The 21438-nt window shown below is 37.5% G+C and overlaps 1 protein-coding gene across 1 annotated transcript in view; it reads left to right on the top strand.

Moving 5' to 3' along the window:
* ADGRV1 (adhesion G protein-coupled receptor V1) overlaps window positions 1-21438 on the top strand; it is a 307496-nt gene that overhangs the window by 261086 nt on the left and 24972 nt on the right. The window contains exon 87 of the mRNA XM_058172618.1: window positions 880-1001. Within this exon, the coding sequence (XP_058028601.1) occupies window positions 880-1001 (122 nt within the window). The remainder of the gene's footprint in view (window positions 1-879; window positions 1002-21438) is intronic.

The following is a 21438-nucleotide window of genomic DNA, read 5'->3' as shown; positions in this document are numbered from 1 at the left end:
TAATTTAATTATCCTTTCAGAACTTTTTAAAAATAGTGTTAGTCACTGTAGAGAAAGAGTGACATTTTGCAAAATACCTGTACAAATTTAAATGTACATAGCTGAATAAATAAGAACTTTGGATCTGCTCTGAGTGCAATGTCAACTCCAAAGCTCAATCGTGTCCTTTAACTTTGCATTTTTCAAGAAATGAAGGAATCTAGTTTGTTCACCTAAAACCCTTCCTTCCTTCCTTTCTTTTCTCCCTCCCTCCAAGTCAGAGAAACCTAATATCCTCTCATCAGCTGTTTGATTTTTGATTATTTATTACTCATCTACTCATTCAACGTTTTAATGCTTAAATTCCAGTACTGTTTTACAAAGCCAAGCTATGCTTTATCCAATTAATAAATGTGGTGCCTTGCCTGGACTTTTTTTTTAAGAGAATAGTAATATAATAGTAATATAACCTCATCATCTGCTACCAGAACTGATTGATTGATTGATTGATCTTGCCTTCAGTTTTTTGGATGTTAATAATCTATTCAAATAGCTTTAGGGCTTCTTTTTTAACTCTCAGTCAGCTGCCTTCAGCTCTAACAGAGTATTGGAAGGGAAAAACTGTGCATAGCCCAGAAGTCTCCAACCTTGGCAACTTTAAGACTTGTGGACTTCAATTCCCAGAATTCCTCAGCCAGCAAAGCTGGCTGAGGAATTCTGGGAGTTGCAGTCCAAAAGTCTTAAAGTTGCCAAGGTTGAGACCCCTGGCCTAGCCATCACAGATAGGATTGAGGGTCACAGAAGCACTGATAAGTTAAAATATCTTCATAGGCTGTTGATATCCAAGCTATTTTTGCAAAGCATGTCAATGTGATAAATTCATGTTTTTATGATTTCTAGAGATCCCATTGGTTTTGTACTTATTTGCCCTCATTTCCATGACATGGCTATGGGGAGGACTGCACATGGCTTACAGGCATTTATGGATGCTGGTCTTCTTTGTCATTTTCAACAGTCTACAAGTAAGTGCTTAATATATTTATCATTTACTTTTTTAACAAAACCAAAGCACTATAAGTTTAATTATGTGAACCCTAGAAAAAGAGCAAGTGTGTGAGAAGGAAAAGTTGTACATCTATAAATAAAAAATAATATGGCTGGTATGTATTGTCACACAACTCAAAACACATGCATGTACATATTCCTTAATATAATATATGGTTCTGATGAAATGACTAAACACTTCAACAGTATAGAAATAAAAAAACATAAATGTTTGTATATCTATGTTCATTCTTGGAAATAGGGTTCAGTTGAACTTAAATTTCAACTGGGAAGTATTTTTCTACAAAGTAATTGAAAATAAAGTCTACAGTATGAAGCGGTGTAAAATAATCTTCATGTGAAATATAATTTTTTTATTGAAATATTAAACATTTAGGTAAAATTTGCATGTTAAAAATTTAACTTGTAAAAAATTATGGGTTTGTGCATGCAGAAAATTTTTCCAAATACTTTTTGTAATGTTTGGATCTCTGTCTTGTATTCAACTGAAGAACAAAGAAAAAGGAATAGCACAGAAGTAGCTTCTTTTTTAGCAAGTGTGAGTGGGAAAATGTTAGAACTGTAATCATATTTAACCAACTAATTGGATAGATTATAGATTGGAGACATTTTAATTAAACAAAAAAACTTTTCTAATTAAACACCAACTCATTTTTAAATCTTAATTACTTTGAATATAAGTACTTATAAAATTGACACATGGCAAATAAGATACGAATTTCCACCTTGCTGTCACTTTAGAAAATGTTTCCTAACAAACTACTTGGTGCTATATTTAAAGACATCATTAAGTAACAACAAATTATGTAGATTTTCCCCATCACCAAATTTATATAAAATGAAGAGAAAGTTATAATTGGATTGAATAATTGAAACAGCCATATCAAATCCACTACATTTCATTCTTAAATTGGTGCCTTCTAGCTGTTGGACTTTAACTACTATTACATAACTTACCTATATGAAATATGTTATCCAACATAACTTGAAGCCACCAAAATTAGGAAGGCTGAACAAATTAGCAAAAATCAGCATTGGTGCTCTCCTCTGTACATTTGCTCAAAATTGTCCTAATGATTTTGATGGTGCTTTTTAAAAGTAAAATGGAATCATACACTTTTAGGGGAAACAAATCCTGTTGAAGTGAATTAAAACTTTTTTACAAGAGCGATATATAAAATTAGATCTAAAGATTGCAGCCTAAAATCTCTATGTTACCACTGCGCAACAATTGGCATGGCTGTAAGTGATGTATTAACAAGACTCTTGACTTTTTCACTTGCATTAACATTGGGTCTTGGCTATAGTGATATAGCCTATAGCAATTTGTGGAATCATATTATGGAACAATAAGTTTATTTCTTAATATAGGCATCAGTAAGCATTATTTATTTTAAATTGCATTTGTTCCACAGAAGTATATTGAGACTATACCTTGCTATCATTTAGTTCCTTGTGTTCTTGGTTGGATTTTTTCACTCCCAATTTATTTCATTTGTTTGTTAAATTCATCTTCCCCCTATTTTGCCATGGGGCTGCTGTAAGTGGCTTACAACAATAAAAACAAAGAAATAAAAAGAAATGTAAATATAACAATAGTAAAGTAAGAATAGAATAGAATTTTTTATTGGCCAAGTGTGATTGGACACACAAGGAATTTGTCTTGGTGCATATGCTCTCAGTGTACATAAAAGAAAAGATAAGTTCATCAAGAATCATAAAATACAACACTTATGATAGTCATAGGATACAAATAAGCAATCAGGAAACATTCAATATCAATATAAATTGTATATACAAGCAACAAAGTTACAGTCATACAGTCATAAGTGGAAGTAGATGGGTGATGGGTACGATGAAAAGATGAATAATAGTGCAGACTTAGTAAATAGTTTGACAGTGTTGAGGGAATTATTTGTTTAGCAGAGTGATGGTGTTCGGGGAAAAATTATTCTTGTATCTAGGTGTTCTGATGTGCAGTGCTCTATAGCGTTGTTTTGAGGGTAGGAGTTGAAACAGTTTATGTCCAGGATGTGAGGGATCTGTAAATATTTTCACAGCCCTCTTTTTGATTCATGCAGTATACAGGTCCTCAATGGAAGGCAGGTTGGTAGCAATTGTTTTTTCTGCAGTTCTAATTATCTTCTGAAGTCTGTGTCTGTCTTGTTGGGTTGCAGAACCAAACCAGACAGTTATAGAGGTGCAAATGACAGACTCAATAATTCCTCTGTAGGAGCTCCTTGGACAGTTAGAGCTTTCTGAGTTGGCGCAGAAAAAGCATTCTTTGTTGTGCTTTTTTAATGACGTTTTTGATGTTAGCTGTCCATTTTAGATCTTGCAATATGGTAGAACCTAGAAATTTGAAGGTTTCTACTGTTGATACTGTGTTGTCTAATATTGTGAGAGGTGGAAGTATGGAAGGATTTCTCCTAAAGTCTACCACCATTTCTACAGTTTTGAATGTGTTAAATCTCCCATCTGTATGCAGATTCATCATTGTCTCGAATGACACCAATCACTGTTGTGTCATCTGCGAACTTTAGTAGTTTAACAGATGGATCGTTAGAGATGCAGTCATTGATATACAGAGAGAAGAGAAGTGGGGAGAGCACACAGCCTTGGGGAGCCCCTGTGCTAATTGTACAGCTGTCTGATGTGATTCTGCTTAGCTTCACCTGCTGCTTCCTGTTTGTTAGGAAGCTTATGATCCACTTACAAGTGTTAATAGAACAATAGAATAAACAATGAAAAAATACAATGATATAGTGGGCATCCCATATGCACAGACTTTTTTTTTGGTCTCTGCTGTAATGGCAGAACCACAACTATTTAGCAAATTATATTTAAAGGGACTTCAGATGACCTACAGGAACAGTTCCCAAAAGCTTGGAATATAATGGAAGCTTTTGAAATGTACACTTTTAATGCAATTCAAATATAAATACACTAAGTAATTAGTTTATTTAATAATACAGATTAAACTAAAAACTAAAACTAGACAAAACAAAAATATTTGACTGGTAACCCCCTCCCCCCACCAATCTTTTAGATAAAACTATGATGAAGAATATTATATATGTTGGTGTCTGTTGCTGCAAATCAGGTGTAGATTTATGTTTATATTCACTTCTGATTAGAAGACTGGGAAGTTAAATGACAAATGTAAGAACACTAAGAGGGGAAATACTAAATTCATATATAAATTTGGATTTGAAATGCTGCAATAAATCAGCAACAGATTTTGGCTGACGGTGAAGAACTTAATGAGATAATCAACCAAGTATGCAACTGTAGTGAAAAACAAATGTACAGTATCTAGAATTATTCAGGAGAGAATCAACAAACAAATTACTGAGCACACAAATAGTCCTTTGCATTTTTTCTTTACCTCTTCTGAGTTGATCGAAAGGCCTTCCCTTTAGAATATTTTTTCAAAGGAAGAAAACTTTTGGAGAAATATTATTTATTTACAATCATATCTTGTCTTTTATTCAGGAGCTCAAAGCTGTATACAGTGCATAGTCCTCTGTTTTATTTTTCTCATAACAATAGAACAGAACAGAATAGAACAGAACAGAACAGAACAGAACAGAACAGAATAGAATAGAATAGAATAGAATAGATTTTTTTATTGGCCAAGTATGATTGGACACACAAGGAATTTTTCTTAGTGCATATGTTCTCAGCGTACATAAAAGAAAAGATATGTTCATCAAGATATGCAATAGCCCTGCAAGAGGAGTTAAGCTGAGAGAAAATGACTGATCTGAAATCATTAGTGAGCTTCTAGAATCTGGTTTTCCTTATCTATTTATTTATTTCTTCGTTTGTTTGCTGCCCATCTCGTTTTGAAGTAACTCTGGATGGCTTATAGCATAAAACATTAAAATCATCAGAGATAAATACTCCTAACACAATGAAATGAAAATACAATGAAAGTAAAATCATAGTTACAGGGAGGAAGGTAGATGGCAGGGAGGTGGGATTGGCTCTTAATTATTCTACCACCTCTAGTGTGATGTTCCCCAATTGGATCCACAAGCCATCTAGCAGAGTCAGGTTTTAAGGCTCTTGTGAGAAGTCAGAAAGGTGGGAGCAGATTTCATCTCAGGGAATAAGATATTGCAAAAGACAAGAGACACATTTTATTTTTATTTATTTATTTATTTTATTTATTTATTTTGTCACAACAATATATATAAGTATCATACAGAAAAGATTATATAGTGTATAAACATATATAAGAGTAAATATTAGGAGGAATAAGCATATATATATATATATATATATATATATATATATATAAATATATATATATATATATATATATATATATATATATATATATATAGGTCTTTGGTTGTTCGGGTTTTCTCCGCTGTAAAATTGGAAGTGTCTTGGCGACGTTTCAACGAAGTCTCATTCGTCATCTTCAGGCTTCAACCGTGCTTCTGGGAGCAATGTGTGATCGCAGCTGTTTCTTCCTTTTAACTGCTAGTGGGGTTTGAACTGATTGGGTGGGAGCTTGGCTGTGCTCTGATTGGATGGGGGTTTGTGCTCTGATTGGCTGGGGGTGTGTCCTGTGTTGGTGGGGGCTTGGTTGTGCTCAGTTTAGTCTGTGTTGCAGGGGGATTTGAGCTGGTGAGCTGCATAGCTGTTGTTTGGCTTTGTGGTCGTGCTACATCTTCATAGTGGGTGTCAGTCTGCTGCATGTATGGATTGGAGGGGTTTGAAATGGCTAATGTTGCAGCTGCAGTCTGGCTTCTGGTCCTTGGTCGTGCTTCATGATCAGTGTGGGTTTGGGTCTGCTTTCTGGGTGGATGTGCGGTGGTGACATCCTGTGTGGACCTCGTGAGTGTGGGTCTGGTGTCATTCCTCGTGTTAGGGACTCGTTTGTCAATAAGGGCGGGTTTCCAAATGGCTGGTAGGCGGGAGGTGTCATCATTTCCAAATGGCTGGTAGGTGGGAGGTGTCATTTACACGGGAGAAAACCCGAACAACCAAAGACCTATATACAAACACCCGTGAAAACCTCAGAAAACAAATATATATATATATATATATATATATATATATATATGTCTTTGGTTGTTCGGGTTTTCCCCCGTGTAAAATTGGAAGTGTCTTGGCGACGTTTCAACGAAGTCTCATTCGTCATCTTCAGGCTTCAGCTTCGTGCTTCTGGGAGCAATGTGTGATCGCAGCTGTTTCTTCCTTTTAACTGCTAGTGGGGATTTGAACTGATTGGGTGGGAGCTTGGCTGTGCTCTGATTGGATGGGGGGGGGGTTTGTGCTCTGATTGGCTGGGGGTGTGTCCTGTGTTGGTGGGGGCTTGTTTGTGCTCAGTTTAGTCTGTGTTGCAGGGGGATTTGAGCTGGTGAGCTGCATAGCTGTTGTTTGTCTTTGTGGTCGTGCTACATCTTCATAGTGGGTTTCAGTCTGCTGCATGTATGGATTGGAGGGTTTGAAATGGCTAATGTTGCAGCTGCGGTCTGGCTTCTGGTCCTTGGTCGTGCTTCATGATCAGTGTGGGTTTGGGTCTGCTTTCTGGGTGGATGTGCGGTGGTGACATCCTGTGTGGACCTCGTGAGTGTGGGTCTGGTGTCATTCCTCGTGTTAGGGACTCGTTTGTCAATAAGGCGGGTTTCAAATGGCTGGTAGGCGGAGGTGTCATCATTTCCAAATGGCTGGTAGGTGGGAGGTGTCATTTACAGGAGAAAAGAACATATATATATATATATATATATATATATATATATATATATATATATATATATATATATATATATATATATATATATATATATATGTCTTTGGTTGTTCGGGTTTTCCCCCGTGTAAAATTGGAAGTGTCTTGGCGACGTTTCAACGAAGTCTCATTCGTCATCTTCAGGCTTCAGCTTCGTGCTTCATACAAACACCCGTGAAAACCTCAGAAAATATATAGGTCTTTGGTTGTTCGGGTTTTCTACCATGTAAAATTGGAAGTGTCTTGGCGACGTTTCGACGAAGTCTCATTCGTCATCTTCAGGCTTCAGCTTCGTGCTTCTGGGAGCAATGTGTGATCGCAGAAGCACGAAGAAGCTGAAGCTGAAGCCTGAAGATGACAAATGAGACTTCGTCGAAACGTCGCCAAGACACTTCCAATTTTACATGGGAGAAAACCCAAACAACCAAAGACCTATATACAAACACCCGTGAAAACCTCAGAAAACACACACACACACACACACACACACACACACACACACACACACACACACACATATATATATATATATATATATATATATATATATATATACATACATACATATATATGTATATATATATAGGAGAAAAGAAAAATTTTCTGCAATCTAGATTAAAGCGGTTAACATTAAGTTTAAATCTATTGGTTGCCCTTGTATTATTGCAATTAAAGTTGAAGTAGTCTTTAACAGGAAGGACATTACAATAGATGATTCTATGAGTTAAACTTAGGTCTTGTCGCAGGTGACGGAGTTCCAAGTTTTCTAGGCCTAGGATTTCAAGTCTGATGGGATAAGGTATTTTATTGTTTTCAGAGGAGTGGAGAACTCTTTTTGTAAAATATTTCTGGACACACTCAATTGTATTGATGTCAGAAATCTGGTGATGGTTCCAGACAGGCGAGCTGTATTCTAGAATTGGTCTAGCAAATGTTTTATATGCTCATTCTTAGTTCGATGCTTTAATGAGTCAGTAATTACAATGGAATGGAATGGAATTGCACTTAATCTTCAGGTGGCCAAGGTTTATGTTTGAATGTCCTGGATTTTTTTTGCTGTACAGCAATGCATAATGTCCAGCTTCTCTAGCATCTCATACTTCAAACTACAATATCAAGGAAAAACCACCAGAGGAAAATTCGTCCCTGGCTTTTTTGGTAGCGATAGTGCAGTTATTACTTAAGGAGACATTTTTCTTTTGATAAATTTTTGGAGAACTTTTCCCTTTTCTTAGAAATATTTGGCAATGTAGCCTGCTCAATTTCTCTGCTGACAAATTTGCTGGCAAAATTTGAAAGAGCAATTATATCCAGCTATCATTATTATACCATTATATAACTATATGGTTAAACCAAACTAAAATAATTTCCACAGCATCACTGCCTTTACTCCCCAGCGCCTTAATTTATAGATGATTTTTCATATAATTGACTCAGTGGTACATGACAAACTTCTCCTAAACCTAAAATGGCATCTCTGGACCTGTCCACAATTGGATAACAGCGTTCCTGTCTAACAGACAACAAGTAGTCAAAATAGGCAGTGCTATGTCAAATCAATAGCGGCATCCCCCAAGGCAGTGTTCTTGGACCAACACTCTTTATATTATACATTAATGATCTCTGTGACCATATTAAAAGTAATTGTATTCTCTTCGCTAACGATGTCAAAATATTTAACACTACCAACAATACAGCTACCCTTCAAAAAGACCTTGACTTTGTGTCAGAATGGTCAAAAACTTGGCAACTCCAAATTTTAACCAGCAAATGCTCTGTCTTACACATTGGAAAAAAAAATCTAAACACTAAATACAAACTCAATGGACATTACCTTACAGATGACCCCTACCCTGTTAAAGACCTTGGAGTTTTCATATCCAATGATCTGAGTGCCAAAGCCCACTGCAACTACATCACAAAAAAGGCTTTAAGAGTTGTAAACCTAATCATATGTAGCTTCTTCTCCAGAAACACTACACTGCTAACCAGAGCTTATAAAACATTTGCTAGACCAATTCTTGAATACAGCTTGCCTGTCTGAAACCCATACTACGTTTCAGACATCAATACAATTGAACATGTCCGGAAATATTTTACAAGAAGAGTTCTCCACTCTTCTGAATGCAACAAAATACTTTATGCCACCAGACTTGAAATCTTGAATTTAGAAAACTTAGAACTCCGCCACCTTCGATAGGACCTGAGTTTAACTCATAGAATCATCTATTGCAATGTCCTTCCTGTTGAAGACTACTCCAGCTTCAATCATAACAATACAAGAGCAAACAATAGATTTAAGCTTAATGTTAACCGCTCCAATCTTGATTGCAGAAAATATGACTTCTGTAACAGAGTTATTAGTGCTTGGAACACACTACCTGACTCTGTGGTCTCTTCTCAAAATCCCCAAAGCTTTAACCAAAAACTGTCTACTATTGACCTCACCCCATTCCTAAGAGGTCTATAAGGGGCATGCATAAGAGCACAAACGTGCCTACCATTCCTGTCCTATTGTTTCCTTTCATTATATCCAGTTAATATAGTTGTCACATACTTATGCTCATATATATGCTTATATATTATATAGTTATTTTCATGCTTATGCTTATATATACTGTTGTGACAAATAAAATAAATAAATAAAATAAATAAATATCTGCTGACCTGAAAATGTTAAGAACAAAGAGCAAAAATCACAATCCATCTGAGCTTTCGCCTGTCATGCAGTAGCAAAATCTCACTTTTTTCTTCTTCCTACAAATGGTAGATAAAATTGTGTGTGTTCCACTCCTACCCAGCCACATCCTACCTTCTCTTCATTTTCTGGTCATGTGCCTAAGTAAAGTCCTAATAATTTCTTTGAGGAAGAGCTAAGAAGGCACCCTTCAAAAAGCTGAAGCACAGCAGCATGATGAGCCAAAATTTTCTTCATATGATTTGGCATGGTTTCAAACATACCACAGCAGAACGAAAAATAAATTACACTAGGTCTCAAACACAATTAATTCATTGAAATTTAGAGTTGTTTTCAAACTGATGCAGAATTCTTGCACGGGTATTCTTGTGCAATATTACAAATAATTCTTTGTGCTGCATCTCACAAAGAATCCTGCAGAACTGAAAAAGGGCAACCAAAATCACAGAAGGTCAGAGTAATTCTCCTACAAAGAAAGGTTTTGACAACTGGAAGGGGGGAGGGGTAGTAAAAAAGAGGAGTACAGTGATTCAAAGTACTGTATACTAAATTCAATAAAGCTAAATGATGTAAAATTTAGAAGAGATTTAAAAAGATATAGCAAGGATGCCCACCAGTGGTGCTATTCAGCAGGTTCTATCCAGTTCAGGTGAACCGGTAGCGGCAACTGCAGGAGGCTCCGCCCACCTGCCCAAACATCCTCACGTCTGTTTTTTGATGCTCTGCGCACATCAAAATTGGTTCCCATTTGCGAACCAATAGCTAAGGTAAGTGAATACCACCCCTGATGCCCACCATGGACAGGGTTGTAAAAGATGATCCAACAGATTCCTGGAAATGAATTAATCATGATGAATGTAAATGAACCCCAATTTAGCAGCCTGTCCCTTAGAACCAGTGGTTGGAGTACATGAATTAAAGGATGCAACTAGGCTCACAAGTTGATATGTTGGGCTTTGCTCGGACAGTATGAGAAGATAATGCAAGGAGAAGAATTTTTGCTCTGGGCTATATATTTTCTATGTTTTACCACAGTTTATTTTCAAAGGATTGTGTTCTATTTAAAATGGAAAAAGAAGCTACTGACTTCCAGTGACAGCATATGGGGAGAAGAGGAAGGAGAAAAATGTTTAAGATAGACATTTTCTCATGAAGCTAAACTATGATTTAGCAATCTGCAGCTGAGGATTTAGCATTAAGGTGTTCTGACCTTGGCTTCCTGAGTCATTAAAACACACGAGTAGTCTCAAAAACCTCTTTTATTGCAACAGCTGTGAATTCTGTTCACTCACAGATGAGTCCCAAATAGTTGTAGAGTCCTTCGGGATAAGGCTGATAATCACACACCTTTATCTCCCTTGACACACTGCCGAAGACCTAATTGGCAAAGCCACACAGAGTCCAGAATCAAACAGAGCTTCAGACTTTAAACTGAACAGAATTAACGATGTTGCTTCCTGCAAAGGGCCACGTGCCTTTGCTCCTCTTTTAAGTCTTATGAGAGGGGCTAATCATCTTCAAGCCCTACTCCCAAGTTGTCGCTTTTGTTTTAACTGTTCTTGCCTTCTGGCAGCTGTGCACATGCGCGTACTGGGAACAGGCTCCCCCTGTTCCTCTGACTTGCTGAAGTCCACCTCTGGAAGCTCCAGAGGCAGCACGTACCTCCCAGATGTCCCTTTCTCTGCTTCTGACTAAGAGCCCTCATCTGAGCCTTCCGCAGACTCCAGGACTGGCCCATGTTCCTCCCCAACCTCCTCACTGTCCGACAGCAGACCACAACACTAGGGAAGGAGTTTATCCTTGGTTTATCATTACATCCAAATGCAGCAAATCTATATATATATATAAGCCAAATACCACTCACTCATCACGAAATCTCCAGAACGGTAAAGCATATAAACTTGAAATTTGGCACGTATGTTCCTCTTGGCTTCTAGGTGCTCACTAAGAACTGATTTTTTGAAAGGACCATCAGATCATTAATATTTCCTATACAGTATTATATTCACACACTCTGATGCTAAGGAATTAGACATTCTACTCCCCTCCCCATCTGAAAAGAACTCTGTTCCAACTGCCAGTTGCCTTATATTAACACGCTCTGATGCTATGAAGTTACATATTCTACATTAAGTTACATATTCTACATTAAGTTTCAAGTGTCAATTTATTACACCCGATCACATAGTTTCGTAGCAAAGCACCGGTGTCCAACTAGTGTATTATAAGCAAAGTGAACAATCTAGATAAGTAACCATAAATAACCTAAATTTACTGAACAGCCTTTTTGTGTTTGCACGCTGATGTATTTTTCATCTCACTAATTAACAGCAAGTAGAATGAACTTCAGGGATATGATCAGCATAGGAAAATGTCTACTATACTGTAAATCATACTCTGCAAAATAAACATGACACAAATATCCAGTCTCTAGGGCGTTTTTCACAGATTTAATTTCAGCCTTTACTCTTTTTGTTACAAAGGGCCAAAGAAATAAATTTACAAGATGCAATAGAAACAAACTATAATATTGTTTAAAAGTTTTGTAGGGAAGCATGTAATTTTCCAAAGTCTATATAATGTCTTTAATCTGTCCTGGTAATTTCTGTTTCTTCAATATTTGATTTTTTAAAAAATAGATTTTTCAAAATTATTGTTTAATCTGCATTTCTGCATTCTTTCCTTTTCTCCTCTGCTTCCATCTGACTAATATAAGAATCTAAATGGTAACTTTCTTAATTCTTGATGCTGCTAAGAACTATCTATTTTTAGATTCATAACACAGTCTGATATTGTCAGTCTTTCCAGGTAAATCAGACAGGAAACACAACTAGATAACCTAATTCTACTTTATTCTAAAGCTTCATTAACAGAATCTTGCAAAACTGAAGATACGAAATCACTTTTAGCCATCTGAGTGATTGGGAGGGATCGGAGTACCCACATATAAGGAGTTGCAAAAGAAAGCTATATGGGCAATCCTGTGTGCACTGAAGCACCTTTCTACCTTGGATTCCAAAACAATGCACCGACTTAAAATTTCTTCTACTTTATTTGCATTTAATGAGATTTAACAAATATGAGTTTCATTTTATTTAAGTCACAGTGTCATACATACTGCTAAATAAACTACAGAGGGACTCGCATGCTACAGTAAAGTTATTTAGTGGTGAGTGTGATGTTATCTCAGGGTTATAAAAGGGATGTATCACCTTATTATTATTAGTTTGACAGTTCTTCAAAATCATCCTAATTAAAAGATGAATGTTAGTGTTATTTCTAAATTTAGCATTGACCAACTCTCAACTAATCACATCATTACTCCCCCACCCCATCCCCCCAAATCTCTCATTTTTCACCATTTTCACCAATTAAACCACTTTCTGTGTTGGAAATTTTCATCAGTGTCTATAATGTCTTCATTGACCATAAAAGAACCCAGGAGAGACAAAATATTGATCCACAAAATTAATTCTTCTGAAAGAAGTGAATATTCCTATACTGCAGTTATTGTTCTTGTTTTAAGTTCCATTTTTTTTTCTGGAAGGAAATTGAAAAGAGATTCACTTTTGTCTAGATGTATTAAAAAATAAGGATTTTCTTGCTAGAGCAAATCAAGACTTTTTAATCCTGTTTATAATTATAACGATTGGGAGATGCCTCGCCTCTTGGATTATCCAATCAAGTCATGAAGTTGATAGCAATTTAAGCAATTTAAGAATATTTTGTTTGTAGAGTTTGAGGTTGGAGAAGCAAAGTTTCAGTCTTCTACTCAGCCACAAAACTCATTGGGTACAAAACTATGCACATTAATTTTCAGCCCAACCAATCTAATAAGGAAAATATAAAATGGGATGGGCTATACATCTTGTGCTTATAGTAATTCAATTTTGTAAAATAGATCTAGTGTGGATGCACTTCCTTTTCATCAGAGCACATGAATGCTATGAAGGTATGAAATATGTCTTTGCATTTGCCTACATCACTAAAGTCTATTGTTACTGAGCCTTTTTAAAAATAGGTTTCCCACCACTATCTAGATATTATCCTTAATAATTATAAGTCCCAAAGGGACCTACTTATAATAACATTGTCAGGAAACTGTTTCCTTTATACATCATCCGAGGTTGAAAATAATCTAATTTTTTTTTGGAAAGTGTTGTGCAACCAAAGAGGTCAGAGCTTAGCACAATAGAAAGAGCATTATGTTTTCATTATTATGAGTAAAATGTCAAGTGTTGCTTGTTTGCTTTGACAAAGGTCAGCTGGATTAAATTTTTAGAAAGCTCTAAACTAAATTGTGCCATAAGTTCATCAACAATTTAAATCTTAGAAATGTTGTTTTCTGGTTGTCACAGTGACATGGAAAGTTTTAGTTAGTGATACTCCAAGTGATAAAATTAAAAGGAACTCCCCTCCACTTTTATCCTTGTGATGCCTTTTTTAAGGAAATAACAGTTAGCTATTATTATATCATGCCGGATCTTTCAATATTTTTTACATAGCTGTATGTATGCATATATTGTTCAACAGATCCTTACCATTAAAAACATGGTGTCAGGATTTTTTCAAACTCTAGACTGGAAACAGGCATTAAAGGGGACAAGAGTGTCTGATAAATAGATTTATCAGAGAAAAGTTAATGAAGCCATTATGAAAGAATTTCAGCAGTTGCTATATCTCAAATAGAAGTCCTACATACATTGAAATAAATATGTATACCTTTTTCATTCATTCACGCAGACTTGAAACCACTTTCTTTTGAGTGGCAGGGCAAGTTCAACCTAATTTTTATTTGGATAAGGCATTAGCGTGGTTTCAGGCTATTTTATTCTGTCTTAGTAAGAACTTAAAAATATGCATGGATGTTGTTTCTAAGGCATTGGGTCCCAAAGTACATATAAAAATCACTCTTTATAATGTGGAAGCATTAAAATTAAACATTTTTTAGTTTTATATTCCACATTATATTCTCCCTTCATTCTCTCTACAACAACCATATGAGGTAGGTTGAGTGGAGAAAAATGCTTATTCATTTCATGCAATGAAGTGCAAGTGAACTTGTGTTAGTCCAGACTTTGTAATGATTGTAACAGAATTAGATAGTTATTTTGCCATTCTTAAATTTTCCAAGGACTTATTTCACATTTTCTGACTCATTGAGGAATAGGTAGTGTTTGAATAATATCAGAAAAGTTAGTTCCTGCTTTTTATGAATGCCCATGTGAGCACAGAGATACGTCAAAAAGTGAGGAAAACAAGCTTATACTCTTTTATTTTGAAGCTGTGGAATTTTTTTTTTTTGATCAATCTGCAAAATGGAAAGAACATTTTTGGATAACTTTTGTTAAGAGACAGAAGAAAACTGCAGTTTAGAGTTGGAGAGAGTCAGGAATTTACCAGTAAATGGAACAACCTCATTTCTTTTTGTTCTGCTCAAATATTTTTTTTTCATGTCTTCAGTTCTTTAATTACTTCTGATTTTTTATGAACTGAAAATCCATTATCATTTTTCCAGGATGGTTAGATAGCACCTGATTCTTTGAGCTCTTGTAAAATTGTATTTGAGTCATCGATGGTGGTATCTATCTATCCCTTCATCTATTGGCCCTTTTTAATAGTCCTCAGTTTTTCCAACCCTCAGGGTTTTCTTCAATTTACTATTGCTTTTGCATCATGTCCCAATAAGCTTTAGCTTCCTTTATTTGTGCTTCCATTGAATAGCATAGTTTATTCATTTTACTCAATTTATATAAATGCCCATCTCATATTTGCTTCATTTTGCACCACCTGAAGCTTCCAAAAATCTCAAGGACAGCACCATGTAGACTTTATATTACAATAATGCATACAGGAAGTGACCAGAACATGAGTGACTGAGTGGAGAATCTCCTGGTTCAGGAATGAATGCAACAGGTGCACAATTCAAAATTGTGCAAAGACCTCCTAGCCACGACTGCCATCTGCTCTCTGAGCAGGATCCTGAGTCCAGAAGAACCCCCATATTGTATACTAGATCTTCTGGGGAAATGCAACTCCATCCGATTCAGTTACCTTATTGCAGGCCAATCTGGCATTCAGCAGCAATACCTGAAACCCTGGGCCTCCAAGGGTCTATTGACCAATTATTGGTATAGAATTCAGGAGGCTAGAGCACAAACCTAGAACAAAGCATCGAGAACACATTCCCCACGAGTGACCTGTATCCTATCTCCAATCATATTTTCCCATACACATCAACACCAGAATATTTTGACTCACACCAAGATCTCTTCCCTCCCCTCTTCATAACCTCTAGCACTCAAAACAGGGGATCCACATAACATATTCTAACCAACATACCAAGGGAGGGATGAGTAAAGCCTTGGGCTTTTCAGCCTTTGCCTTCAGCACCTCAAGGTATCCAAAAAACTAACTTCCACTCCCTGCAGTAGCCAACAATCCACACAACCCACCCCACCCAGTCTCTTACTTCATCCAGTACTGATTGATATGTTCCTGTTCTATATGGCCCAAAGTATTCTGAACAATTTCGTCTGCCATCACTTTTCAGAGCATCTTAGCTAAAATGGTCAGTGCCATTATGGAATTTAAATAGCTGCAATTACTACATTAATCCAGTTGGGAAGCTAAATATAGGCTTATTCTCTTTTCCCAGGAAATATCTAAATATAGACCTTTCCTGTTATCCCAGGAAAACAGGTTCTTGCTTTGATTCCTGTATACCTTAATAAACAATATGAATATTCTTATTGTTCTAATGTACTCTGCTGCATATAGAATTTCTTTTTATGTATTTGCTTTATGCTGAAGGAAATGCAAAATAAAAATAAAACAAATCTGTAATTAACGATAGGACATAGTATAGGCCAAATGAGGGAGGGAGGGAGGTAGATAGGGAGGCGGGCAGACAGACAATAGTGTTGTGCATGGCTTTTCAGAATTAGGTTCTAATGAGTTCATTGGGCTTAATTCCCAGCTGAATCACCACTGAATATATTGCTACATTAGATATTATTTGAATGTAATACATTTCAAAAGAAAAGAAAAAACAATTAAGAGGAAAATCAGTAGAGTTTATTGGTTATGTACTGTTGAGTGAAAAAATATTGATATCCTTATGCCATCCAGAGAACTTTATCAGCTTGGTGGAAAATCCAGAATTGGATTTTTAAAGATTGCAATACCCCCAGATGCTTGTTTAGAAAAATATTTTCTCTAATTAACTTTCAAAGGTTGAAATGTGAGATAGTGCTAAGATTTATGACTCTCTAAACCTGACATGATATTTAGTTATTTTGCTTCTTCTCTCTTTAGCTTTGCTTTAACAAATATTACTACCAACTAAGAATGAATTGACTATAAATAAATCTTATAAGCCCATTTCATTCTATTCCTAGAAGGTTTTTTTAATATGGACCTAAACGTTTAAGTAACATTGAAATGCATTTTGAATCTACTTTTCACATAAAATATGTGTTTTAAATCTTAATTTTTAAATGTTTCTAAATGTATTTTATTCCAAAATATCTGTTTATACATAATTATTTAGAGCCATTTCGTCAGGTTTCAGGCTAGAGTTCAGCATGGAGGCAGAATTGGACACAGTTTCTGAAGAGCTGAGATGGAGACCAAGTGTCCATCATAGTGCTGCTTGATCTAATAGCAGTTTGTATATGATTGACCATAGTGTTCTCTTATGCTAACTTTGGGTTTGGGAGTGGGAATCACAGTTTTGCAGTGGTTCTTTCTCTGTGTCCAGTTTCAATTGGTCTTGACAAGGGTGAAAAGTGGCAACTGCAACCCCTCTTTGTGGGGTGCTTTTGTCTAATTACTATATGAAATTACTGGGTGAAGTCTTCTGTTGGTTTGTGGTCAGATATCATCAATATGCTGATGATACCCAACTATATGCTATATCTCAAGGCTGATCTAGTGATAGTATCAAAGTCCTGACTCAATCCCTGGAAGCTATGCGTGCCTGGATAGGAAGGAACAGACTCGGGCATAACCCTGACAAAACTGAATGGCTTTGTTTGACCCCTCTGGTGCAAGTGACTCTTTTTCTTTAGTATTTGATTGGAATGCACTTCCCCATGTAAACCTATGGTGCAGTCTGAGTGTCCTCTTCAACTCACAGCTCCTGCTCAAATGTAGCTTGTGGTCAGGAGTCTTCGTACAGATTAATCTTGTCTATCACATGCACCTGTTTCTGGCCCAGGAGGATCTTCAGGCAGTCACTCATGCCTTAGTCATCTCATGATTGGATTACTATAATGGGGCTATCCTTGAAGACAATTCAGAAGCTAAAGATGATCGAGAATGTAGCATTGCAGGCAATGATGAATGTGTTATGATATGTGCAACTGTCTCCATTATTTCATGAGTTGCAATGGTTGCCAGTTGGCTTTCATGGTACTTGCAATCACCTATCAAGTTGTGCATGGCATACAACCTGTTCTCCTTGTGTTTTCACCTGTCCAATGAGATCACCTAGAGTGAAACACTTCAGGTCCCATCAAGTAAACAGTGTCATGTTGAGGGATTTAGGAAGTGCGCCTTCTTGGTGAAGGCTCCAAAGATAACCCCTAAAGATTCATACGCTGCCACCTTTTTCATTTTCCCCAATCTGATTGCCCTTGCAGGCCATGGTCTAGTGTACTCTTTTTTTTTTCTGTTTCCCTTTGGGGATTTTATATTCAGTCATTATCTACTTTTGTTTCTTGATATACTTTTGTTTTCTTTTCATTTTTATCTATAATCTGCCTAGAGTTGTTATGGAGTTGGATAGTCACAAAGAAAATATAAATATACATATACATACATACATACATACATACATACATACATACATACATACATACATACATATATATATATATATATATATATATATATATATATATATATGTAGGTCTTTGGTTATTCGGGTTTTCTCCCCCGTAAAATTGGAAATGTCTTGGCGACGTTTCGATAAGTCTCATTCGTCATCTTCAGGCTTCAGCTTCGTGCTTCTGGGAGCAATGTGTGATTGCAGCTGTTTCTTCCTTTTTAACTGCTAGTGGGGGTTTGAACTGATTGGGTGGGAGCTTGGCTGTGCTCTGATTGGATGTGGGTTTTTGTGCTCTGATTGGCTGGGGTGTGTCCTGTTTGGGTGGGGGTTGGTTGTGCTCAAATTAGTCTGAGTTGCAGGGGATTTGAGCTGGTGAGCTGCACTGCTGCTGTTTGGCTTCGTGTTCGTGGTCGTGCTACATCTTCGTAGTGGGTGTCAGTCTGCTGCATGTATGGATTGGAGGGGTTTGAAATGGCTAATGTTGCAGCTGCGGTCTGGCTTCTGGTCCTTGGTCGTGCTTCCTGATCAGTGTGGGTTTGGGTGTGCTTTCTGGGTGGATGTGTGGTGGTGACATCCTGTGTGGACCTCGTGAGTGTGGGTCTGGTGTCATTCCTCGTGTTAGGGACACGTTTGTCAATAAGGGCAGGTTTCCAAATGGCTGGTAGGCGGAGGTATCATCTCGTTTGTTCATGCTGTGTGGGCGTTTATCTCGATGGCTTCTCTGATTATTCTGTTGTTAAAGTGTTCAGTTGTGGCGTTAGTTGTGGTTTTTTAAAGGTCAATATCGTGTCCTGTGACTTTAAAGTGTTGGACCAGGGAAGAAGTTGGTTCCTCTTTTTTGAATGAGTTCTTGTGTTCTTCAATGCGTGCACTTATTCTTCTGTTGGTTTGTCCAATGTATGTGGTGGGGCAGGCGGTGCATGGGATTTCATATACTCCTTGATTTTCTAACTCAATTTTGTCTTTGGGGTTTCTTAGGATGGTGGATATTTTTGGTTTGTGCAGAATGCTGTCTTGATGTTATGTTTGTGGAGGATCTTGCTGATTCTGTCTGTGGTGCCTTTTATATATGGGAGGAGGGCTGTGCCATTTTCTTGCTCTCTGTCTTGGGTTTTAGTGGGGGTTCTTTTGGATTAGTTTGGTAATCTTATTTCTCTGGAATCCATTGGATGTTAGTACGTTTGTGAGAGTGTGTAGTTCGGTTTTAGGTGTTGTTCGTCAGCTAAGCATTTTGTTCTAGAGATGAGTGTCTTGGCTACGGAGTTGATCTGTGCTGGGTGGTGGTGTGAGAGTGCATGCAGATAGCGGTTTGTGTGTGTTTTCTTCTGGTAGATGGTGTGTCCTAGGGAGCCATTGGGTTTCTTGTAGACTAAGACATCTAGGAAGGAAGTTGGTTGTTAACTTCTGTTTCCATGGTGAACTGTATTTTGGGGTGTAGGCTATTGAGGTGTGTGAGGAAGTTTTCAAGTTTTTCTTTCCGTGTGGCCAGATTATGAAGGTGTCGCTCACGATCTGAGCCAGAGTTTGGGTTTGTGATCAGATTTTTCTAGTGCTTGGGTTTCAAAGTGTTCCATGTAGAGGTTGGCAATGACAGGTGAGAGGGTGATCCCATGGGTGCGCCTTCTATTTGTTTGTATTTTTGTCCGTTATAGATGAAGTATGTGTTGGATAGGCAGTGGTTGGTCAGATCTAGGATGTGCTTGGGGGTTATATTTGTTTTGGATAGCTGTCAAGGCTTCTTTGATTGGCACTTGGGTGAAGAGGATATGACATCAAAGCTCACGAGTAGGTCGCTGGGCTGTAAGTTTTGTTTCTTTATGATCTCTATGAACTGGAATGAGTTTTTACGTGTGAGGCGATGGATTCTGCATGGGGCTGTAGTTGTTTGGCGAGAAATTTGGCTAGGTTTTGTAGAGGTGAGCCTATGGAGCTGACTATGGGTCTGAGTGGGGGTTCCTTCTTTGTGTATCTTGGGAGGCCGAGAGCTTAGGGCATCTGGATGATTTCTCTGGGAATGATTCTTTGTTGGATTTCTTCGCTGATGGGGAGGCTTTTATTTTGGATCTAGTGGTTTTTCTAGGTAGGTGGTGGGGTCTGTTTTAGGGGCTTGTATGCAGGATCTTGGAGTAGGTTGGTTAATTTGGTTTGGTAGTCAGATGTGTTCATAACCACCGTGGCGTTCCCCTTGTCTGCTGGTAGGATTATTATGCTGGTGTCTTTTTTCAGGTTAAGTAGTGCTGTCTGTTCCTCTTTGGGTAAGTTGCTTTTGGGTGGCTTGCTGCTGCAGAGGATGTTGGTGATTTCGAGTCTGATTTTGTTTGCGTCATCGGGTTGATTTTGGTCAGGCTGGTTTCAACTCCGCATATAATGGTCTCAGTGGGGATGTATTTGGGAGTGACTGCAAAGTTGAATCCTTTGGAAAGGACATCGGTTTCAGCTTTGGTGAGGATCCTATCTGAGATGTTATGCACTGTTTGTTTCATGTGTGGCTGTGAGGGTGGAGGGGTTTGTTTCTGGCGTTCTTGTAGTCTTCGGAGTTTGTTGGTGTGTGTGTCCGTCTTGAGGGTGGGCTGTGTTTCGCCTCCAGACGGCGAGTTGTTTGGATTTGTCCCAAAGTGCAGGGTGGATCTTGTTGCTGAGTTTGAGGTGAAATGTGAGGAGATCTTTGTTGATTTGATCTAGGAGGAATCTTTTTGTGTGAAGTTCATTTCTGATTAGGGCCAATTCTGTTCTTTTTAGGATGCGTTTGGCGGCTGCAGAGTTGGAGTGGAATTTCAACTGGAAGCATGTGGGGATTAAATTTTGATCTCGGCAGTTTCAGAGAATGCAAGGTCACATAAAATGGAAGCTCTTTGGACTTCTAGTTTTCATAGGTCCTGGTCAGATGGTGGATTTCTCCCGTAGAGGTGCAATATTTGTTTTCTGAGGTTTTCGGGTGTTTGTATGTAGGTCTTTGGTTATTCGGGTTTTCTCCGCGTAAAATTGAAATGTCTTGGCGACGCTTCGATAAGTCTCATTCGTCATCTTCAGGCTTCAGCTTCGTGCTTCTGGGAGCAATGTGTGATTGCAGCTGTTTCTTCCTTTTTAACTGCTAGTGGGGGTTTGAACTGATTG

The sequence above is a fragment of the Ahaetulla prasina genome, chromosome 2 (genome assembly GCF_028640845.1).
Source record: "Ahaetulla prasina isolate Xishuangbanna chromosome 2, ASM2864084v1, whole genome shotgun sequence".
Taxonomy (NCBI): Eukaryota; Metazoa; Chordata; class Lepidosauria; order Squamata; family Colubridae; genus Ahaetulla; species Ahaetulla prasina.
The sequence above is the reverse complement of the archived record's forward strand: the minus strand, read 5'-3'. Positions and strand labels throughout refer to the sequence as shown.